The 17727-nt window shown below is 33.6% G+C and overlaps 3 protein-coding genes across 4 annotated transcripts in view; 1 reads left to right on the forward strand and 2 right to left on the reverse strand.

The window, feature by feature from the left end:
* The first annotated feature begins 5973 nt into the window (after window positions 1-5973).
* On the forward strand, window positions 5974-9969 carry LOC104908575 (rhodanese-like domain-containing protein 11, chloroplastic). 2 transcript variants are annotated; one of them, XM_010697695.4, is made up of 10 exons: window positions 5979-6272; window positions 6411-6506; window positions 7153-7260; window positions 7718-7814; window positions 8057-8096; window positions 8189-8263; window positions 9162-9249; window positions 9343-9410; window positions 9511-9583; window positions 9672-9969. In XM_010697695.4, exons 1-10 carry the CDS (start codon window positions 6120-6122, stop codon window positions 9753-9755), a joined length of 882 nt encoding a protein of 293 aa, XP_010695997.1. In that variant the 5' UTR covers window positions 5979-6119; the 3' UTR covers window positions 9756-9969. The 2 variants fall into 2 exon arrangements, with proteins under 2 accessions (XP_010695998.1, XP_010695997.1); XM_010697696.3 differs by lacking the exon at window positions 7153-7260 and having other exon boundaries at window positions 5974-6272.
* A 171-nt stretch (window positions 9970-10140) lies between these two features.
* Window positions 10141-13511, reverse strand: LOC104908576 (cytochrome P450 71AP13). Its single transcript, XM_010697697.4, has 2 exons — window positions 12148-13511; window positions 10141-11026 (listed from the first exon to the last, which is right to left on the reverse strand). Exons 1-2 carry the CDS (start codon window positions 13033-13035, stop codon window positions 10415-10417), a joined length of 1500 nt encoding a protein of 499 aa, XP_010695999.1. The 5' UTR covers window positions 13036-13511; the 3' UTR covers window positions 10141-10414.
* An 850-nt stretch (window positions 13512-14361) lies between these two features.
* LOC104908577 (cytochrome P450 736A117) overlaps window positions 14362-17727 on the reverse strand; it is a 4218-nt gene continuing 852 nt past the window's right edge. The window contains exons 1-2 of the mRNA XM_010697698.4: window positions 17393-17727; window positions 14362-15234 (exon numbers count right to left, since the gene is read on the reverse strand). The exon at window positions 17393-17727 is cut by the window's right edge and continues 852 nt beyond it. Of these exons, the coding sequence (XP_010696000.1) occupies window positions 14623-15234; window positions 17393-17727 (947 nt within the window). The 3' untranslated portion in view covers window positions 14362-14622. The remainder of the gene's footprint in view (window positions 15235-17392) is intronic.

Below are 17727 nucleotides of genomic sequence, written 5' to 3' on the forward strand. Positions count from 1 at the left end.
AAATTTCCTTTAATTAACTAGGTTTAATTAGAGTAAATTAGAATTTTATTAGCAATAACTAGGTTAATTCAGAGTTACTTAGATTAATTAAGTTGATTTAGCTTTAATGACTAACGGAATTGGCGGCTTTATTTATTAACGGAGTTTCTCTACATTTGATATCCTACTATATATACAATAGAAAATTTTCATAAGAAATGGCTGAAACAAGGTATTGCTTCACACCAAAAGCCATGGCGAAAACTCACGTCCAGATAGAGTGATGCGATAGTACCAAGTGCAACAGTGCGAGCGCACTTTTATCTCTACCTCCTATTTCGTACCGCAAGATTTTTAATGTGCCCGCATCATATGCCAGTTCCGAAATTCTTTCTTTTATTCTATTCATCATGTTACACTAACTAGTAAACTCTACAACTCCCTATAATGTAATATCATCATATTTAACTAACGGGCACCCTTTTTTTTCTTAGGTAAAAAAATTAGCAACAAGAGTTGGATATACCAATTTCTTTGCCGGCAATTGTGTTTAGGGTTAGGATTTGCACGGAAAATTTTTTGTTGCATAAACTTGAGATATTATGATATTTCCCTTAAAATTATGGTATTTTCATGGGTTGTAAAACTGTAGTGCTCATGGTATATCCAAGTCTACTATAAATCTTTAGAGTTTAGTTTTGAATAAACAAACTAAATTATTATACTATGTAAACTGATATGTTTGCTATATAATTCATAATATTATAATTTTTATACCATTGGATAGTGCTCGTAATATGCTTCAAAATAAGATTCATTTACAATATTGTATTAAAACCTATGAAAATATGTTTATTTAAAGGAATAATAACGTACTTCCTCTGGTCTTTATTAGTTTACCCCTATTCCATTTTGGGATGTCCCTTATTAGTTTACCCCTTTCTTTTGTTTCTATTTTTGGAATGGGACCACTAAATTTTCATCACATATACATTCAACTTTAATATAAAATAATAGTTTCTCTTTCTTTCTATGGTCTAGTAGTACAACATTATTTCTCCTAAAACTCTGTACAAAAGAAAGGAGTAAACTAATAAAGAACGGGGGGAGTATTATTTACTCAATTTTAGGTATATATAGAAATAGCTATAAGAATAGCATACTATTACTGTCTTTTAAGATATTTATCATAACTCTGTTTACATTAATAAGGGTCACATAATTATGCCATGTCACGATTCCAAAAAATTGTATTTAAAAGAATATAGTTATATAGAGATAAAATACATATCTACAGTTTGGTTAGTGAAATGTTAAATTTTGATAGTTAATTAACAACCTAAAAAGATTATACAATATAAATTATAACACTAAATGACATATGAATATAATTCTACTATGTTAAAAAGCTAACTAGTAGATATCACGTGGCTTCAAAAAAAAGTAAGTTTTAGTTTAATTTTTAAATAAGTTCAACTATTCCGAAATGACACATCTCTAATTTGTCTATTTAGTTTATCTTGAGATGAATAAGCAATAGCTCTTGCCTCTTATCATAAACCAATTGATAGGTGGCGAAGTCGTGTCTACCATCGTAATGGTAGACCGGGTCAAAACGCAACCTAAAAAACATAAAACGTGCGCTGATTAAGTTGACGGAAAGCTAATGAACATCTTTGAATCTCCAATGAACACCGAAAAACATAAAATCTAATTTTTGAATTCGTTACTTTCATTTCCCACACAAATTTTCAAAGACTTTCTCTCTCTTTTTCCCAAATTCCCCAACATCTCTCTAACTTATCTCTAACCTATTTCATCAAACTCTTTAGGTTATTCATTTTATTGCACAATTTTCGTACATGAAGATGAACACAACGAGCTACAAAGCGAAATCGACAACATAAGGTATTAGATTTATGCATTTGATAAGGAAAAAAAAACTTTTCTTCACAATTTGCACTTTCGTTTCTTTTTTTTCCCTCTCTTTTTGGTGAAGATCTTGATGGTGATTTGTGAAAATAAAACAACCTTGCAATTGATGTCCCAATGAACGAAGGAGAGAGCTTAATGAATGAAGGGGGTGAATGAGTTCGACATCAGGAAAAAAAGGCAGCAAAAACCAGGTAATAATGTTCATTGTATTGTAAATATATGTTCGTTGTATTATTATAGTGTACTCATTGAGTCTATGTTGGTCATATGTTTATTAGACTTAGCCACATGTTTATTATATGTTTGTTTAGAAATTAGGTACATTTGTTCGTATGTTCATTATGTGTTTGACACATATTAATAACATAAATTATGGCATACGTTCATTGTCATATTAGCATATGTTTGCTGAATTGAAACACATGTTGGTCAGATGTTCGTTGCATTTCAGTCATATGTTCATTATGTGTTTGTAATATATTCAATAAAATTCTATGAATTAATGATGGCTTAATTATCATTTATATGTCTACAAATGTTTGATTGTTTAAATGTTTTTTGTATTATTATGGTGTTTATTATACTATTTACAAGTACAATTTGTACAATTTTAAGCCAATGTTCATTGTATTACTAACATGTATTAACTAAAATCATTTTAGTCACATGCTCGTTATATTTGATCATATATTTATTGTGTGTCTGATAGCATGTTTATTATATTATTAAAGTACGTTCATTGTATGTTTGAAAGATTATATTCATTATATTATAAACTTGAAGAATTTTGTTTTAACTATTGCTCCTTTCTTGTATTAGTTCAACTTGACTAATTCAATCAACTAATGATATGTTACGATGTCGAAATCTCACAAAGATCAAATCAATTGGGAATGGGATGAAGGTTAAAAGCAAGAACATATTTTTAATGAACTCAATAGTGTTTAGTTGGCAATAAATGTTTTTTTGTAAGACCCTGGGGTTCATATGGGACCTACTGTATTATTTTAGTTATATTTTTACCTTTGGATACATAATACTAGAATTTTTTTGCACGCGATGCGTGCTTGAATTTTTCTCGAAACAGAAACTTGATTTTCTTCGACCTAAGAGTCAAAATTTGAACATTAGACATACGAAGTATAATTGTTTTTAATTGCAAAATTTGATTGGTTTAATTTATGTCACTTAAGTCTCTCACTAATCTTTTTGTTTTTTTTTTTTTTTACTTTTCGAAGTTAAATTCTATGAACAAAATAGAAATTTTATTGAATTTATTTATGATTTTTAATATTATAATTTTTTAGTTGATTTTTGAATTAAGTACAGTACTTCATAAATTGTAAAGAAAGTGGACACTTTGATTTCAAGTCAATTTTTTCATAGGTTGTAGTTTGTAAGTGAATTTTTAAGTTTTTGTAAAGTTTTCTCATTTTAGTGATTTGGATAACGTAAATTATGCAATTTTTTCAGTTGACTTGTGAGTGATTGTTATAATTATATTTGTATTTTTGTTTGAAGTCCCCTTTGATTTGTAAGTGAATTTGTAATTTAGAATGGGAAGGGGAGTAACATAATCTCTTCATTCGGGGACACCATAGCTCCCCCCTTCCCTTATATAATAGAGATATAATAGAGATATGTTGTACTTTATTAACCTTTTTACCTTGATAATTAATCGCAATTATATAATAGAAAAAGATAGGTCCAAATATATGTAAAAAGTTTCATTATATATAGGGAACACTATAAAAAAGTAAATAATTTTTTTCCTTGCCTAACTTCTAAATTTCAATTTCACTACAAATACACCTCTATTTTTTTTTATCATGACCCATCATTAATTGTGAATGGTTCTTGAGAATAGTGATTTATAAGTAAATTTTTGTAAATGTTTTTGTATGTATTGACGTTCTAGGCTATTAGTTATAGTTTGTATACTAATTTTAAGTTTTAATAAAATTTCCTGATTATTTGAGTGATTTGCGTGACTTTTATAACGTGGTTTTCTCAATATTGTATGAGTGATTGGTAAAGTTTTTTCTTTGAAGTGATTTGTGAGTGAGTGTTGTAAATTAATTTTCGGTAGTTTTTTTTGAGTGCCAATTATGATTTTGACATTCCTTTTGTAATTTAGAAAGGGAAGGGGCACAAAATAGGCATTTCAAAAGAGGACACCATTGCTCCCCCCTTCCCTTATAGAATAGAAATATAATAGAGATATGTTGTACTTTATTAACCTTTTTACCTTGATAATTAATCACAATTATATAATAGAAAAAGATAGGTCCAAATATATGTAAAAAGTTTCATTATATATAGGGAACACTATAAAAAAGTAAATAATTTTTTTCCTTGTCTAACTTCTAAATTTCAATTTCACTACAAATACACCTCTATTTTTTTTTATCATGACCCACCATTAATTGTGAATGGTTCTTGAGAATAGTGATTTCTAAGTAAATTTTTGTAAATGTTTTTGTATGTATTGACGTTCTAGGCTATTAGTTATAGTTTGTATGCTAATTTTAATTTTTAATAAAGTTTCCTGATTATTTGAGTGATTTGCGTGATTTTTATAACGTGATTTTCTCAATTATTGTATGAGTGATTGGTAAAGTTTTTTCTTTTAAGTGATTTGTGAGTGAGTGTTGTAAATTAATTTTCGGTAGTTTTTTTTTTGAGTGCCAATTATGATTTTGACATTCCTTTTGTAATTTAGAAAGGGAAGGGGGCAAAATAGGCATTTCAAAAGAGGACACCATTGCTCCCCCCTTCCCTTATATAATAGAGATATTTTGAATTTACAATCTTTTGTAATTACTTGTTTTTTTAATAATTGTATAAATATTTAGTTCAATTATTTATTATAGATAGTGTGTTATTCATCGCAGAATCATATTTGTACATTACAAAGAATAATAATGACAACATAAATATTCATCACAATAAGTTTATAAGTAATTTGAAAGAACATTTTGAAGTACTTGCATTGGATGAACAAAGTAGCAATTTGAATCAATAGTAGGTTGAATAAAGTGAGAAATGAACAATAGTAAAGTTGAAACGTATTTTGAATTTTGAAAATCAGCGGCAATTTTGAATTTTGAAAATTCGTAGCATCGAAAATGTTCAATCAAAAATTGCAATTATTCATTCAACAAAAGAATGTGTGTAGTACACTAAAATTTTCATTTTGAAATGAGGTTTTTTGCGGGGATATACTATGGTAATAGAGCATTGTGGGGATGTACCTCACTAATATTTTTTTTGGGGATATACCAACCTAAATTTATGTTTTGTTAAAAGTTACCAAAAATAATATTTTCGGTAAGAAAGTCAAATTTTCGGTCTTTGACTTGGTAACTTAACCCTAATTTATACCCTATAGCACAAATTCAAACCACATAGTACAATTGAAGAACACAAGAAGTAAATTGAATTGGGATTAAAGCTAAAATAAGACATCATACCTTGCAATGATTCCGTGACACCCTTTCTTACTGAATTGAAGAGCGGTCATTTTCAAGGTTTAAGGAGAGAGAAATGTTGAGGGAGGAGGTCGGTTATTAAGGGAGGAAATTCTTAAAAAAAATTGTTGAAAAAAACATTTCAAAAGTATGCACGTGTTGAGGGGGTAAAACTCAACATTTATGGCTCACTCGCAAGTTCCTACCAAGTCAAAGGACGGATATTTGACTTTCTCGTCGAAAATAGTGTTTTTGGTACCTTTTAACAAAACTTAAATTTAGGTTGGTATATCCCTACAAAATAATTAGTGAGGTATATCCCTACAAAATATCCTATTACCTTGGTATATCCCTGCAAAAAACTCTTCTGAAATTGCAAATGTTCACTAAACAATAACGTGTGTTCATTGTACTACAAGGTTCATTGCAAAAAACTGAATATTTATTGATTTTCAATGCACATTGGTGAAAAAAATTGAGCAAAGAGAAATTCAGGTGAGTCCAACATATATTCATGCAAAATTGCAAATCTTAATTGTAATAACAAAACAATACCATTTTCATCCGTATCTACCGTTCTCATGATAGAACCATGTCTACCGTCTAATTTGCGTATCATGAACTAACCCTGAATAATAAGGTGGTTTTTAACTTTTTATGGGTTAAAGAACAAACAGCAAGAGATTCTGGAACTCAAACCACAAATACCGGTAAAATATACCAATTCAATTGGCAATGGAAACCTTTGGACTTCTCCCTCTCTCCACTCCCAAAATTTCACCCTCTAAATTTCACGGAAAATGCAGGACTAACTACTCTACAACAGGACGCACTTTCAGAATTTGTGACCCATGTTATGGCCAACAAACCCCAATTCGCAAAACTGTGGTATGTAAAAAGCTTCTAACTTTCTAGTAAATTCCATGCTATGTTATGAATATTTCATTATTGGGTTCATTTTTAATTTTTTCATGATATTAATTCATTGAAAACGGTGTTTATTTAATTATTTATTATATTCCATAGAATTGGAAAGTACCCAGAATGCAAGTAGTGGAAGAAGAGTATGAATTGAGGCAAATGAAGGATATGGCAGCTGCAAGGAAACGATGGGAGGCTTTGGTATAATTTTACTGCATTATCTTAAATTAAAGTTATCCCTTTTTTTTTGTTGAATTTTGAGCTTCTCTGCTTAAATGTATATACTGTGTTGAACTTCTTCTAACTGGGGTTGAAGTAGCTATGTGTGAATCTAGGTTGTTTGTAATTGGAATGGGTAAGGGTTTTCACAAACAAGCAAATTTAGAATTACTAGTTATTTTTAATAAGTTATTAGGAGTGTTTTTATATGACTTTGAGTAGGGATATAAATATGGTGGGACGAAATTGAATTATATTGTGGATAATGTACTAAATTCGTACAGCCGAGCTGTGGAAAGAGCATATTGCACTGTGTGATTGTTTCCATCATAAATGGCTACCTCATTGTTAGGATTTGTAGTAGAGCTTTCTGGTGGTATGGTAGATTGCTTATTCTCAAATAGAGACTAAGGGATTCAACTAAATGAACAAGGCATTGGCTAGGATTTACATCATTGCTTGGATTTCTAGTAGTAGCTTTGTGATGGTCTGGAAGCCATGTTTTTTGGGTTGAAACATGTGATATACTGCACGACAGGCATTCAGTTTTCTCGTGGTATAATAATCTTGGTATGAGTGTGAGAATTTTTATATTTTGGGCCTCAGGCTTTCAAACTCTTTTGCATAGGTGCGAGAGGGAAAGGTCAAACCTTTGACACCAAGGGAGGCTGGGTATGCAATCCAGCTCTCTGGTAAGACTCTGCTTGATGTTCGCCCAGCATCAGAGCGTAACAAGGTGAATACTTGATCTATTCCCATCCGCTTTGCTTGGGGATGCATGTTTGCTTTGCTTCATTTTGGAGCTATTGGGATGTATCATCATTAGCTTTATTAATTATGCTTTTGGAATCTCTGTTCTGGTTATTAAGCGTCATGGTATTGCATTAGTTGTTTTGGTTTATTTAGTCTTTACTCCTTATGCATGGAACTTATAGTTTGAAAGAAAAAACATACAACATGTGTCTGTAATTTCTGTTTCTCGTCCTGTTGTTGCAAGTCAATAAACTTTGTGCTTAACACTCGTTATACACTAATAACACTATTAGTCATGTTGATTACTCCCATTCCATATCAATGCTTTATAATTAGCCTAAAAATAATATTTACATCTTTGCCATGAGACAGAAATAATCCTATGGTGGTTATGATCCTTTATCATCTCTAGTCAACATAATAATTGAATGATGTTGCAGGCGTGGGTTAAGGGCTCAACCTGGACACCCATATTCGACGTTGATGACAAACTTGATGCTGGAACACTCTCAAGAAAGGCAACAAATTTCATGATGGGTACTTCTTGATGCCTATCTTCTTTGGCTTTCCTGTATGAAGTTTATCATTATATAGTCCAGTAAAGTTTATGGTACTTCAAATAGACACATACACAACCCATGCAAGTGTTATCCAAATTGAAATAAGGAAGACAAATTTGTATATTTATTAAATTGCTTAAAACAAATGGCTTTCTTCATTTCTTGCGTGAAGGGTTTAGATAAGTCATTCAACCATCTCTGATTCTTCATTTGTTGTAGGAGGATGGTGGAGCGGTGTGCCTACACTTTCCTATAATAGGTATGATAGTAGTCACCACCCGTTACTTTTGAGACCCAGTTCCTCTTTGGTGAATGATGGATCTTAATTTTCTTTTCATTTGATTCTTTCAGCCAGTTCATATCCAAAGTTGAGGAGAAATTTTCAAAAGATACAGATCTTATTGTTGCGTGCCAGAAGGGATTAAGGTGATATGTTTAGTATTTGCCTTATCAATCTGAGAACAGGCAAGCAAGCTAATTGATTGTGTAGGGTCACTTTTGTTGCTATGGAACTTTTTTAAGTCTTTGAAACTGATGGTATTTGCTGAATTAGATAAAGTGTTCGCTATATTCAGAAAGTTTTGGGATGTGGATTACCTTCCCTGCATTAGTAGTATGAAGTCTCAGCTCTATTATCAGTGAATTGAGTTGACTGCATCATGTATGACTACTTTTGTCGTTAAATTTTTTTTTTTTTACTTGGGTGTATTAATATTTCTAAATTTGGTGTGCTCTGAGTCTCTGAATTAACTAAACTGCATGAGTTTTTTGGTCAATGATGTTTTTTACCGATTCATCCTTGTCTTCCATGAAAGGAAGACATAGAAGGGGAATGAAATGATACAGTATATTTTTAGCAATAGATGCAGAAGAGCAAGTATATGGAGGATTATGGTTGTCGAATAAATGAAACAACATTATAAGATAGCATCATTTTGCCTATCAACTCGACCTCTAATAGTGGATGACTGGATCATGTTGTTGTTCCTCCTCAACGTTGCACTTGGTAGGCTGTTTTTATCGTTCTGCATCTGCACGATTCTAATTAATACTAACAACCTTGGTTGCCAAATAAATGAAACAAAGTTATGAGACAGCATCATTTTGCCTATCAACTCAACCTCTAATTGTGGATGACTGGATCATGTTGTTGTTCCTCCTCAATGTTGTACTTGCTAGGCTGTTTTATCATTTGGATCTGTGCCATTAGCTCATTAATAGTGTAATCATTTGAATACTCAGATGGTGAGATCCTACATTGATGGTAAAGTCTTACGTGTATATCTTATTTTCCACTGACACCCTGAGCGAATTTGATGGGCAGATCTTTAGCTGCTTGTGAGCTGCTTTGTAATGCCGGCTACAAAAATGTTTTCTGGGTTCAAGGGGGTTTAGAAGCAGCAGAAGAAGAGGTATTCTTTAGTACCTATGTCCAAAATGTTCTGTTTCTTGTCTATTCTTTGAAAGGAGTTTAATGGTGAATGGTTTGTGATATAAATGTGCAGGATCTCCAGAGGGAAGGTACACAGCCTTTTAAATTTGCTGGAATTGGAGGTCTTTCAGAGTTCCTTGGGTAAGTACTCTGTTCAATATGACTTGAATCACCTGAGTTCTCTATTATGTGAATCTGGCTATTTCTGCCTCAAGCTCTGAAAAATGTATGTTATTGTCAGTTGGACAGATCAGCAAAGAGCTGCTGCTGCTAAAGAAGGATGGCAATATAGATTAGTTTTCTCTGCACGTTTGGTATGAATGCAGGCAACAACTGGTGATCAAAGTAATTTTCTGTGCTTTATGGATTGATAACATGTGGTCTCTCTCTTTCTCTTTGTAGCTTGGACTGGTTATTGCTGCAGACGCCTTGTATCTTGGTGCTCAGCAAGTGGCCCGTTACGTACAAGAAATACGATCCCACTGAATGCCACTCTGCCATTGAAGTCATTCACTCCACACGTGCAAATGGCAACCATGTTTTGTTTCTATTGATATCGAAACTACTTGCCAAATCTCTTCTATCCTTGTGTAACTGAGTTTCATCCGTCCATCAATTTTGTAATATGCCATAGAATGTTGTATGAAACGTTTTATAGATTATATTTTAATATTAATTTATGCCCCTTCAAAATTTTCAATCTTTTGGTGGAGAAAATTAAAATTTGAAGGTTAATCTTTAAATGTTGAAGTTTTTCATTGCCCATTCATGGCCTGGATGACAAAAAATAGAGGTTGAATAATGCTGTCACATAGCATTTCACACTCCGCATTTGTTTTAACTTTTAAGCAATAGACAGGAAACGATCATCTTTCTTGTAATACCTGACTGGTTTAATCTTCTCATCATTCAATAAAGAAATATATGCTCTATCTTTGCGTACTATGGGATAATATTTGTTTGTATTTTTCATGAAAAATAGATGGTCAATGTATACCTAGACGTCATACTGCACAGGCTTTTTTGCGTGTTTATTTCCTCATGCAGCTGTTTATGCCATAATAATACAAGTCTCTTCTTTAGGTAGCTTATTGTAATTCATTTTAAAAGAACATATCTCAATATCTCATACATAGTTAGCATCTTCAGAGAAATCGTGGTATGGCAACTAAAATTAGATCAGATGTCTTATGCATAGATATACCAAAAGCTTCTGAAAGATCTAAATCTTTGGCTTCAACCCCTGGTGGAAGCTCCCAATCAAAGCTGTGGAGAAGTTGAGCAAGAGCAAGCTCTACAGTGACTGTTCCGAAAGTGATACCTGGACACCCTCGTCTTCCTGCACCAAAAGGTAACAGCTCAAAATCCTGCCCCTTGAAATCAATTGAACTACCAAGGAATCTGTCAGGATTGAATTTTTCTGGATCTTTCCAGGATTCTGGATCCCTTCCTATAGCCCAGACATTGATGAAAATTCTTGTTTTTGCAGGAATATTGTAACCTTCAAGGGTAACATCTCTGATGGACTCTCTTGGTACGAGTACAGGTACAGGGGGATGTAGGCGGAAGATCTCTTTTATAACAGCTTTAAGGTACTGCAGCTGAGGTAAATCACTTTCTAAGATGAATTTCCTCTCTCCTACTATGCTTCTTACTTCTGCTTGTGCTTTCTTCATTACTTGTGGATTCATTATCAATTCTGTCATCCCCCAATCTAATGTTATGAAACTTGTATCTGTCCCTGCTGCAAACATGTCCTTCACACATAGTAGATACTATCTATTAGAATTTAGCCTTTTTCATGTGGTAAGGTTTGCATCTCACAACTTTGAGGTTGTGGGATCAAACCCCAATGGAGGCACTTTGGGGGTGTGTAGTTAGGCCGAATCAACCTGTGTCCTGTAGGGTATTTCTCCTTACCAATCAGAAAAAAATGTAGTATATGGTAATAATAAGTGAACTAGCCAGAGATATTACTTGCTTCGTTTTTTCTTGTTGTAACATAGCCTTTTCGGATGTCAAACTTTATAAACTTTTATCATATTTTCCCTAATATATATATACTCGTTTGACCATTAGTATCTTTAATGTACTACTTCCTCCGTTCTTTTTCTATTGCAACAATGAGTTTTTTACACTATTCACTCACCACCCTTCCACTATCTCTTGTGATTTTTACATAAGGAAAAATATAGTCGTGTGGATCTTGTTAGATTCGTCTCGATTTATACTTTCATAATATCATATTTATATAATATTTACTAAAAAATAATGAAAGATATTAAAAGTTAAAGTTATGCATTGGAAAACGTGAAAACTCTATTGTTGCAATAGAAAAAGAACGGAGGTAGTATTAGCTAATAAAAAATACGGGAATAATTGTGGGATAGGTGAATATTGCACAAAGTTTAAGTGGAACAACTAAATAGACGGAGGGAGTATGGAAATATGTTAACATGTGTATTATCATGTGGAGCTTGTTGAATTGATCTTAATGTGTATTATCAGAATATTAACTGTTTTATTTGCCACTTACTAATGCGTAATTTAAAAATTTTAATGGTCAAGTTGTGTGTTGATGACCATGAAAGACAAACTTTCAACTAATAGAAGAACAAATTTTTTTTTTAAGGTAAGGAGAAGGCGTCCTTACCAGACCGGAACCTTGCATGTCTCAATCCAGCCCGCAAGGCCTGTTGGGAGTAGGGGGGATGGTAAGGGGGAAATCCCCATCCCCAAAGTGCCCCTAGTGGGGTTTGATCCCACATCATCAAAGTTGTGAGATACAAACCAAACCACTAGACCACATACTACTTGGTAGAAAAACAGAAATTTTGTTATTTGTGAACTAGCAAAAATTATAACTTTAATGTCTTACCAGTAGAATAGCCTTGACATTGTCCATGGTTAGAGGCATTTCACTTGAATCATCTTTTTGCACATCAAGTAATACGTCTAGGAGATCCTTCTCTCCCTTTTTTTTTCTATGTGGATCTAGATGTTCTCGCACCACCTCATTGAAAAAGCTATCAAACCGTTGAAATGTCTTCTTAAGCCTTGATTTATGGCCTGTTAGTGTGTGTACGAATTCCTTAGAAGGGAAGAAATCTCCTATGCTGAAACCCCCAAGCAACTCTTGATACTCATCAAGCATGCTTTGGAAACCATGCAAGTCATATTCGCCTCCCTCAGAGAAGTTCCTCCCGAGAACAACTCGACAGAGGACATCATTCGCGTACAAGCCAAGTAGCTTTGTAAGATTGATTTCTCGTGAACAGGAATCTGCAACTCTTGTAACTAGACGAGATACTTCTTCGGCCCTTACAAAGTCGTATAATTGAACCCTTTTATTGCTTAGTAGCTCAAGTATGCTTATCTTTCGTACATGCCTCCAGTAAGCACCATAAGGGGCGAAAACAATGTTGGTGCAGTTATAGAAGAGCCATTTGGCAGAATACAGCTGTGGCCGACTGCAGAATGCAAGATCATGCGTCTTCATCACTTCCTTCGCCATGGTAGCAGATGAAACTACTATTGTTGGAACCTCGCCGAGCTGTAAGAAGATTATGGGTCCTAATTTCTGTGCGAGTTTTCTAAGAGTAAAAGGAGGTACTTTACCTAGCTGATGAAGGTTTCCAATTATGGGCAGCTTGGATGGACTTGGTGGGAGATTGAGTTTTTGGCTTGTTTGATGATTAAAGAGAAACTTGAGCAGCGCAACTAAGAAAATAAAAGCACAGACCAACAAAGGAATGATGCCTTCCATTTGTGGTTATTTTATCAGTCACTCAGTTGGCCAGTGAGTTTTTGCAGAATCAGGAAACTACTATCCTGCTGTCTTTATAATCTCCCTATTTTTTAGCTTGGTCGAATCTAGGGAATCTTCGTAGTTGGTGAAGATTTGGAATCGCAATAAAAAAAGTGATCATGTACAGAAAAATGTTGCATTTGGCAAATCATTGAAATTTCAGAGTTATGATTTCTAAGTCAATTAAGCCATATTAACTACTCGCTCTTTCTCATATTAATTACTCCATTACTCATTTGGAATATGTTACTAAATTTCTCTTTTGCCTTTCTTTTAAGTTGGGACTACATTCACCCGTCAATTTTTTTTTGTTCTCTACTTTTCGACTCTTTAAAATATCTGTCGACTTGCTATAATCATTATGAGACTCATGAAGTAATATTGAAAAAGACGATTAAGAGTTACGTCACCTTTGCTCTTTATCTCTGATTTCTTTCAAAAAATAAAAATTACGAGTTACATGATGCATTGATTTCGTGTATTTTACGGTTTAAGAAACTAGTTCTATATGTATATCACATGATTGTTTTTGAAACGAATAAAATCTCATATGCTCCGGTTTGTGTAAATATCTTCAAGGGCCCACACCGTATCCCTTTTCTGTTGGATAACGTTGATTTCTGCTTATCTCTATACAGCGAAATTTTTGTGGTTTGAATTTGTTGCTGAGTTTTCTGAAATCCTTGAATATTTGACACAGTAGCAAACTTTGTTACATCTTTTGCTTAGAGCCAAATTTGAGCGGCCCAAGAATTTTAGTGCCTTTTGGCTTATATAGATGATTTTTGTGCAATACTTGTCAACATCCACAGAAATATGGTTATTTGTACAGAAGTGAAGATATAATAGTATAAGTATTTTTTTTTTTTTCTGGTTTTCGTCATATCGTCCCATAATATATCTTCTGTCAAAGTGATTATTTTATGACTCAAAGATTGTTGATTTTGGAGACAACATATCTTATTGTTTGTGGCCAACTGTGGTCCTAATTTCAATTTTCAATGAATTTCTTGAAATGTTGTTTGGGAAACTCAAGTCACCGTTTTTTTATCTAGTTATCAATGCCAACAGTAGCGTGAATGCTTGTTAGCTTAGTTGGTAAGATCGATGGAATTTTTAAGACTTGGGATTAAATCTTGTCCGCATCATATAACCTATACACCAGAAAAATTATTACCGAGAAGAGTCGCACTTTGTGAGCTTGGATGAATTGTTGCTCTGTGTTTAAAGACTGTCCCTATATAGGCTATTTTACCTATATATGTGAAAAGTGAAGAAAGAAAATGAGAAAAAAATAAACTGATGAATGATGCATGCTATATTTTGGCCTGATGGGTAACAAGATCCCTAAAATTCTTGCACTTCAAAGTTAATGTACCAACATTGAAGAAGCAAAATAAAAGTAGAAAGACATTGATGAATGATATGTTTTTGCCTGTTGACTACTTTCCTTAATAAATACTAGTATAATAATTTTTTAGGAGGGTTTATTGCATAGTTCTTTGTATCTTGCATTTTTAATTTGCTGCAGTTATTAAACCTTTTTTAGGTATAATAAGGTGTTGCTACGGCAATAAGGGGAGTGTCCCTGTGGGTTGTAAGTCCAGGGTGCTCCACCATGTCCAAAGTGTTTCCCTCTGCTCTTTCCGGCAATGTCCAATCGAACTTCTGCATGAGCTTTGCTAAGACAAGTTCTAAATTTGCAGTGCCGAATATAATTCCGGGGCAACCTCTCCTACCAGAACCAAATGGTAGCAAATTGAAGTGCTGCCCCTTAAAATCTATGGTAGAGTTCATAAACCTCTCTGGTATGAACTGTTCAGGTTCGTTCCAAAATGTTGGATCTCTATGAATGGACCATACATTAATAATCACTTGTGTTCTGGCAGGTATATCAAAACTATTGATCTGTGTTTCCTGAGATGAGATGCGAGGCAGTAATAAGGGAACTGGAGGATGTAGCCGGAAAGTCTCCTTAATCACTGCTTTCAAGTACTCCATTTTCTCCAAATCATTCTCTGTTATGGTGGCTTGGTTTCCTGTAATTCCTCTCACTTCTTTCTTAAGTGATTCCATTGCCCTGGGATTCCTTAGGAGTTCTGACATGGCCCATTCTAGTGTTGCAAAAGTAGTTGTGGATCCAGCTACAAACATGTCCTGTAGTAAATAATGGCACAATTACAACATTAAACAACATATTACGTTTTGGTTGCAACAATACGCACAACTTTGTCTATTTATATCTTTATTATCTTCTAGTAAAAATTATTAAAAAGAATTGATATATAGAGATATACAATGAGACAAATCCAACATCATTAAAGTCGGAATATAAATGGTTTAAATGCCACAGTGTTGCAAGTAGAAAGAAAGACAAGAAATATCTAATAATACTACCTCGATTTCTTAGTGCTTGTAACATATGAAAATGGCATATGAACCAAGGAGAATGAAAGAGATTGAAACATGACTCATGTGATTAATAATAAAGCAAGGCTTTGTTTAAAAGGTTATCCAAATGAGAAATATGGTAAGTATTGGATAACATCTCAAAAAAGAATATAAACAATAACGATGTTAATATATAGTAACTCTGTAGATATGCGATGAGATTCTAATTTTAAAATATAAAGAACTAAGGAAAGGGTATGAGAAAATTAATCTTTATTTTCATAATTTGGGGTGACTTTTTCCTTTCTTTCTTGAAAAATGGATCAGAATATACCCAACTTTGGTCCGTCCGCTTTAATACCCACAACTATGGGTTATTTTTAAAATACCCCCAACTATTGGGGAGGTGTGCCAAAAATACATTTACCTATTATGAGCGGATGAACTGGTAAACCAAACCCCCCCACCACCCCCACCCAGTTGCTCTGGTGGTTGCGTGGTGTTGCTGCATCTTGGTCTTATTTGTGGTTGTGTGAGTGGTGTTATTTTCATGTTGAAGCTGTTATGGTTTTTGTTGTTATGGTTGTTTTGGTGGTGGTTGTGGTCGTTATGGTTGTTTCAGTGGTTGTTGTGGTTTGAATTTTTTGTGGGTGGCATGGTTGGGGTGTTTGTGGTCGGGAGGACCGGAGGATAGAGAAAGAGTAGTTGGAAAAGGTGTGATGGTGGAGATGGGTTGTCGCGAAAATTGAGGGGGAGGGAAGGGGGTTGCCGCAGAAATCGAGGGGGAGGGGAGGGGGTTGCCACGAAAATCAAGGGGGAGGGGGGCTGGGCTCGCAGGAGGGTTGCGGCGGTGGAGGGGAGGGGGAGGGGGAGGGGCCAGGGTGGAGGGGGAGAGGGTGGCTGAAATGGTGGTGGGTGGGAGTAGAAATTGAAAATAAAAATAAAAGAGAAATCAAAAATTAAAAAAATTACTTTGCTAACAGGTTACAAGTTATCTATGTACATTTTTGGCGAACCTCCCCAATAGTCGGGGGTATTCAAAAATGACTTATAGTTGTGGGTATTTAATGCGGAGTCAAACTTGAGGATATTCTAATCCATTTTTCCTTCTTTCTTTCTTTTGACCTTAGTGGTAAGTTGTAGTATATCATCTCCGTTGCTTTTAACAATTGCATCTTTGCCGTTGGTACATCAATATTAATATCAAAATATTATCACTTGGGATTTTGTTTCCAGGTATGTATTCAAGAATTAATTTTTTTATAACTTTTCCAAATATATATTCAAAGATATAAATTTTCAAAGGTGATAATTGAAGCCTAAATAAAAGCAATTATAACAATTAAAAACTTACAAGAAAAACTCTTCTCATTTGACCTTAAATCTTATAGGAAACGAATTCAATAAGTTTTTTTACAAAATGAGAACATGTGTGCAACTTTTTTTAAAAAACTAGTATTTTACCCCGGGCGATACCCTGGGTCAGTTATAATTATTAAATATATTATTCATAAATTTAATATATTAGTTTTTCGTAATATTCCGTTAGTCCGAAATTGAAAAATAGACGTTATGGCATGATAAGTTGTTCAAAAAAAAAATAACGATTTCAATGTGATTCGCGTAAACAAATGTTACTAATTAATAAAAGGTTAAAGATCAAAAAGCTTGTTTACATGTTTTTATAATTACGTATAATTATGAAACTTTATTATATTTTACTTTAGCACTTTTATCATTGATAACGTATCGGATTAGTGGTCAACTCTCACATTTCATTTCAAGGGTCGTGTGCATATTTTGTTCCAAAAATGCAAAAGCATCTCTCGCATCCTTCTCATTTGACCTTTAATTTTGAATTGGTTGAAAGATGCATCAATATAATTTAACTTTAACATCAAGATTATGTTTGTTTAGAGCATACCAGTATAATAGCTTTAATGCTTTGTCTGTTCAGGCTCATTTCAGTTGTATCATCCTGTTGCAATTCAAGCAGAACATCAACGAAGTCTTGTGTTTTCTCATAGTTTACCCCTTGCTTTCTGCCTCGTAACGTATCCATATGCTCTTGTACTAATCCTTCCAAAAACCTATTCATATCACTAGTAACTCTCTTAACCTCATCCTCCACACCATTTACATAATTGATCCATCCTAGCCAAGGGATAAAATCACCCACATTAATACTTCCTACTAACTCTTCATGCTTTTCATGCAGCTCCTTGAAATCAATTCCATCTCTCTCTCCATTAAACTTCA

The sequence above is a fragment of the Beta vulgaris genome, chromosome 7, assembly GCF_026745355.1.
Source record: "Beta vulgaris subsp. vulgaris cultivar EL10 chromosome 7, EL10.2, whole genome shotgun sequence".
Lineage (NCBI taxonomy): Eukaryota > Viridiplantae > Streptophyta > Magnoliopsida > Caryophyllales > Amaranthaceae > Beta > Beta vulgaris.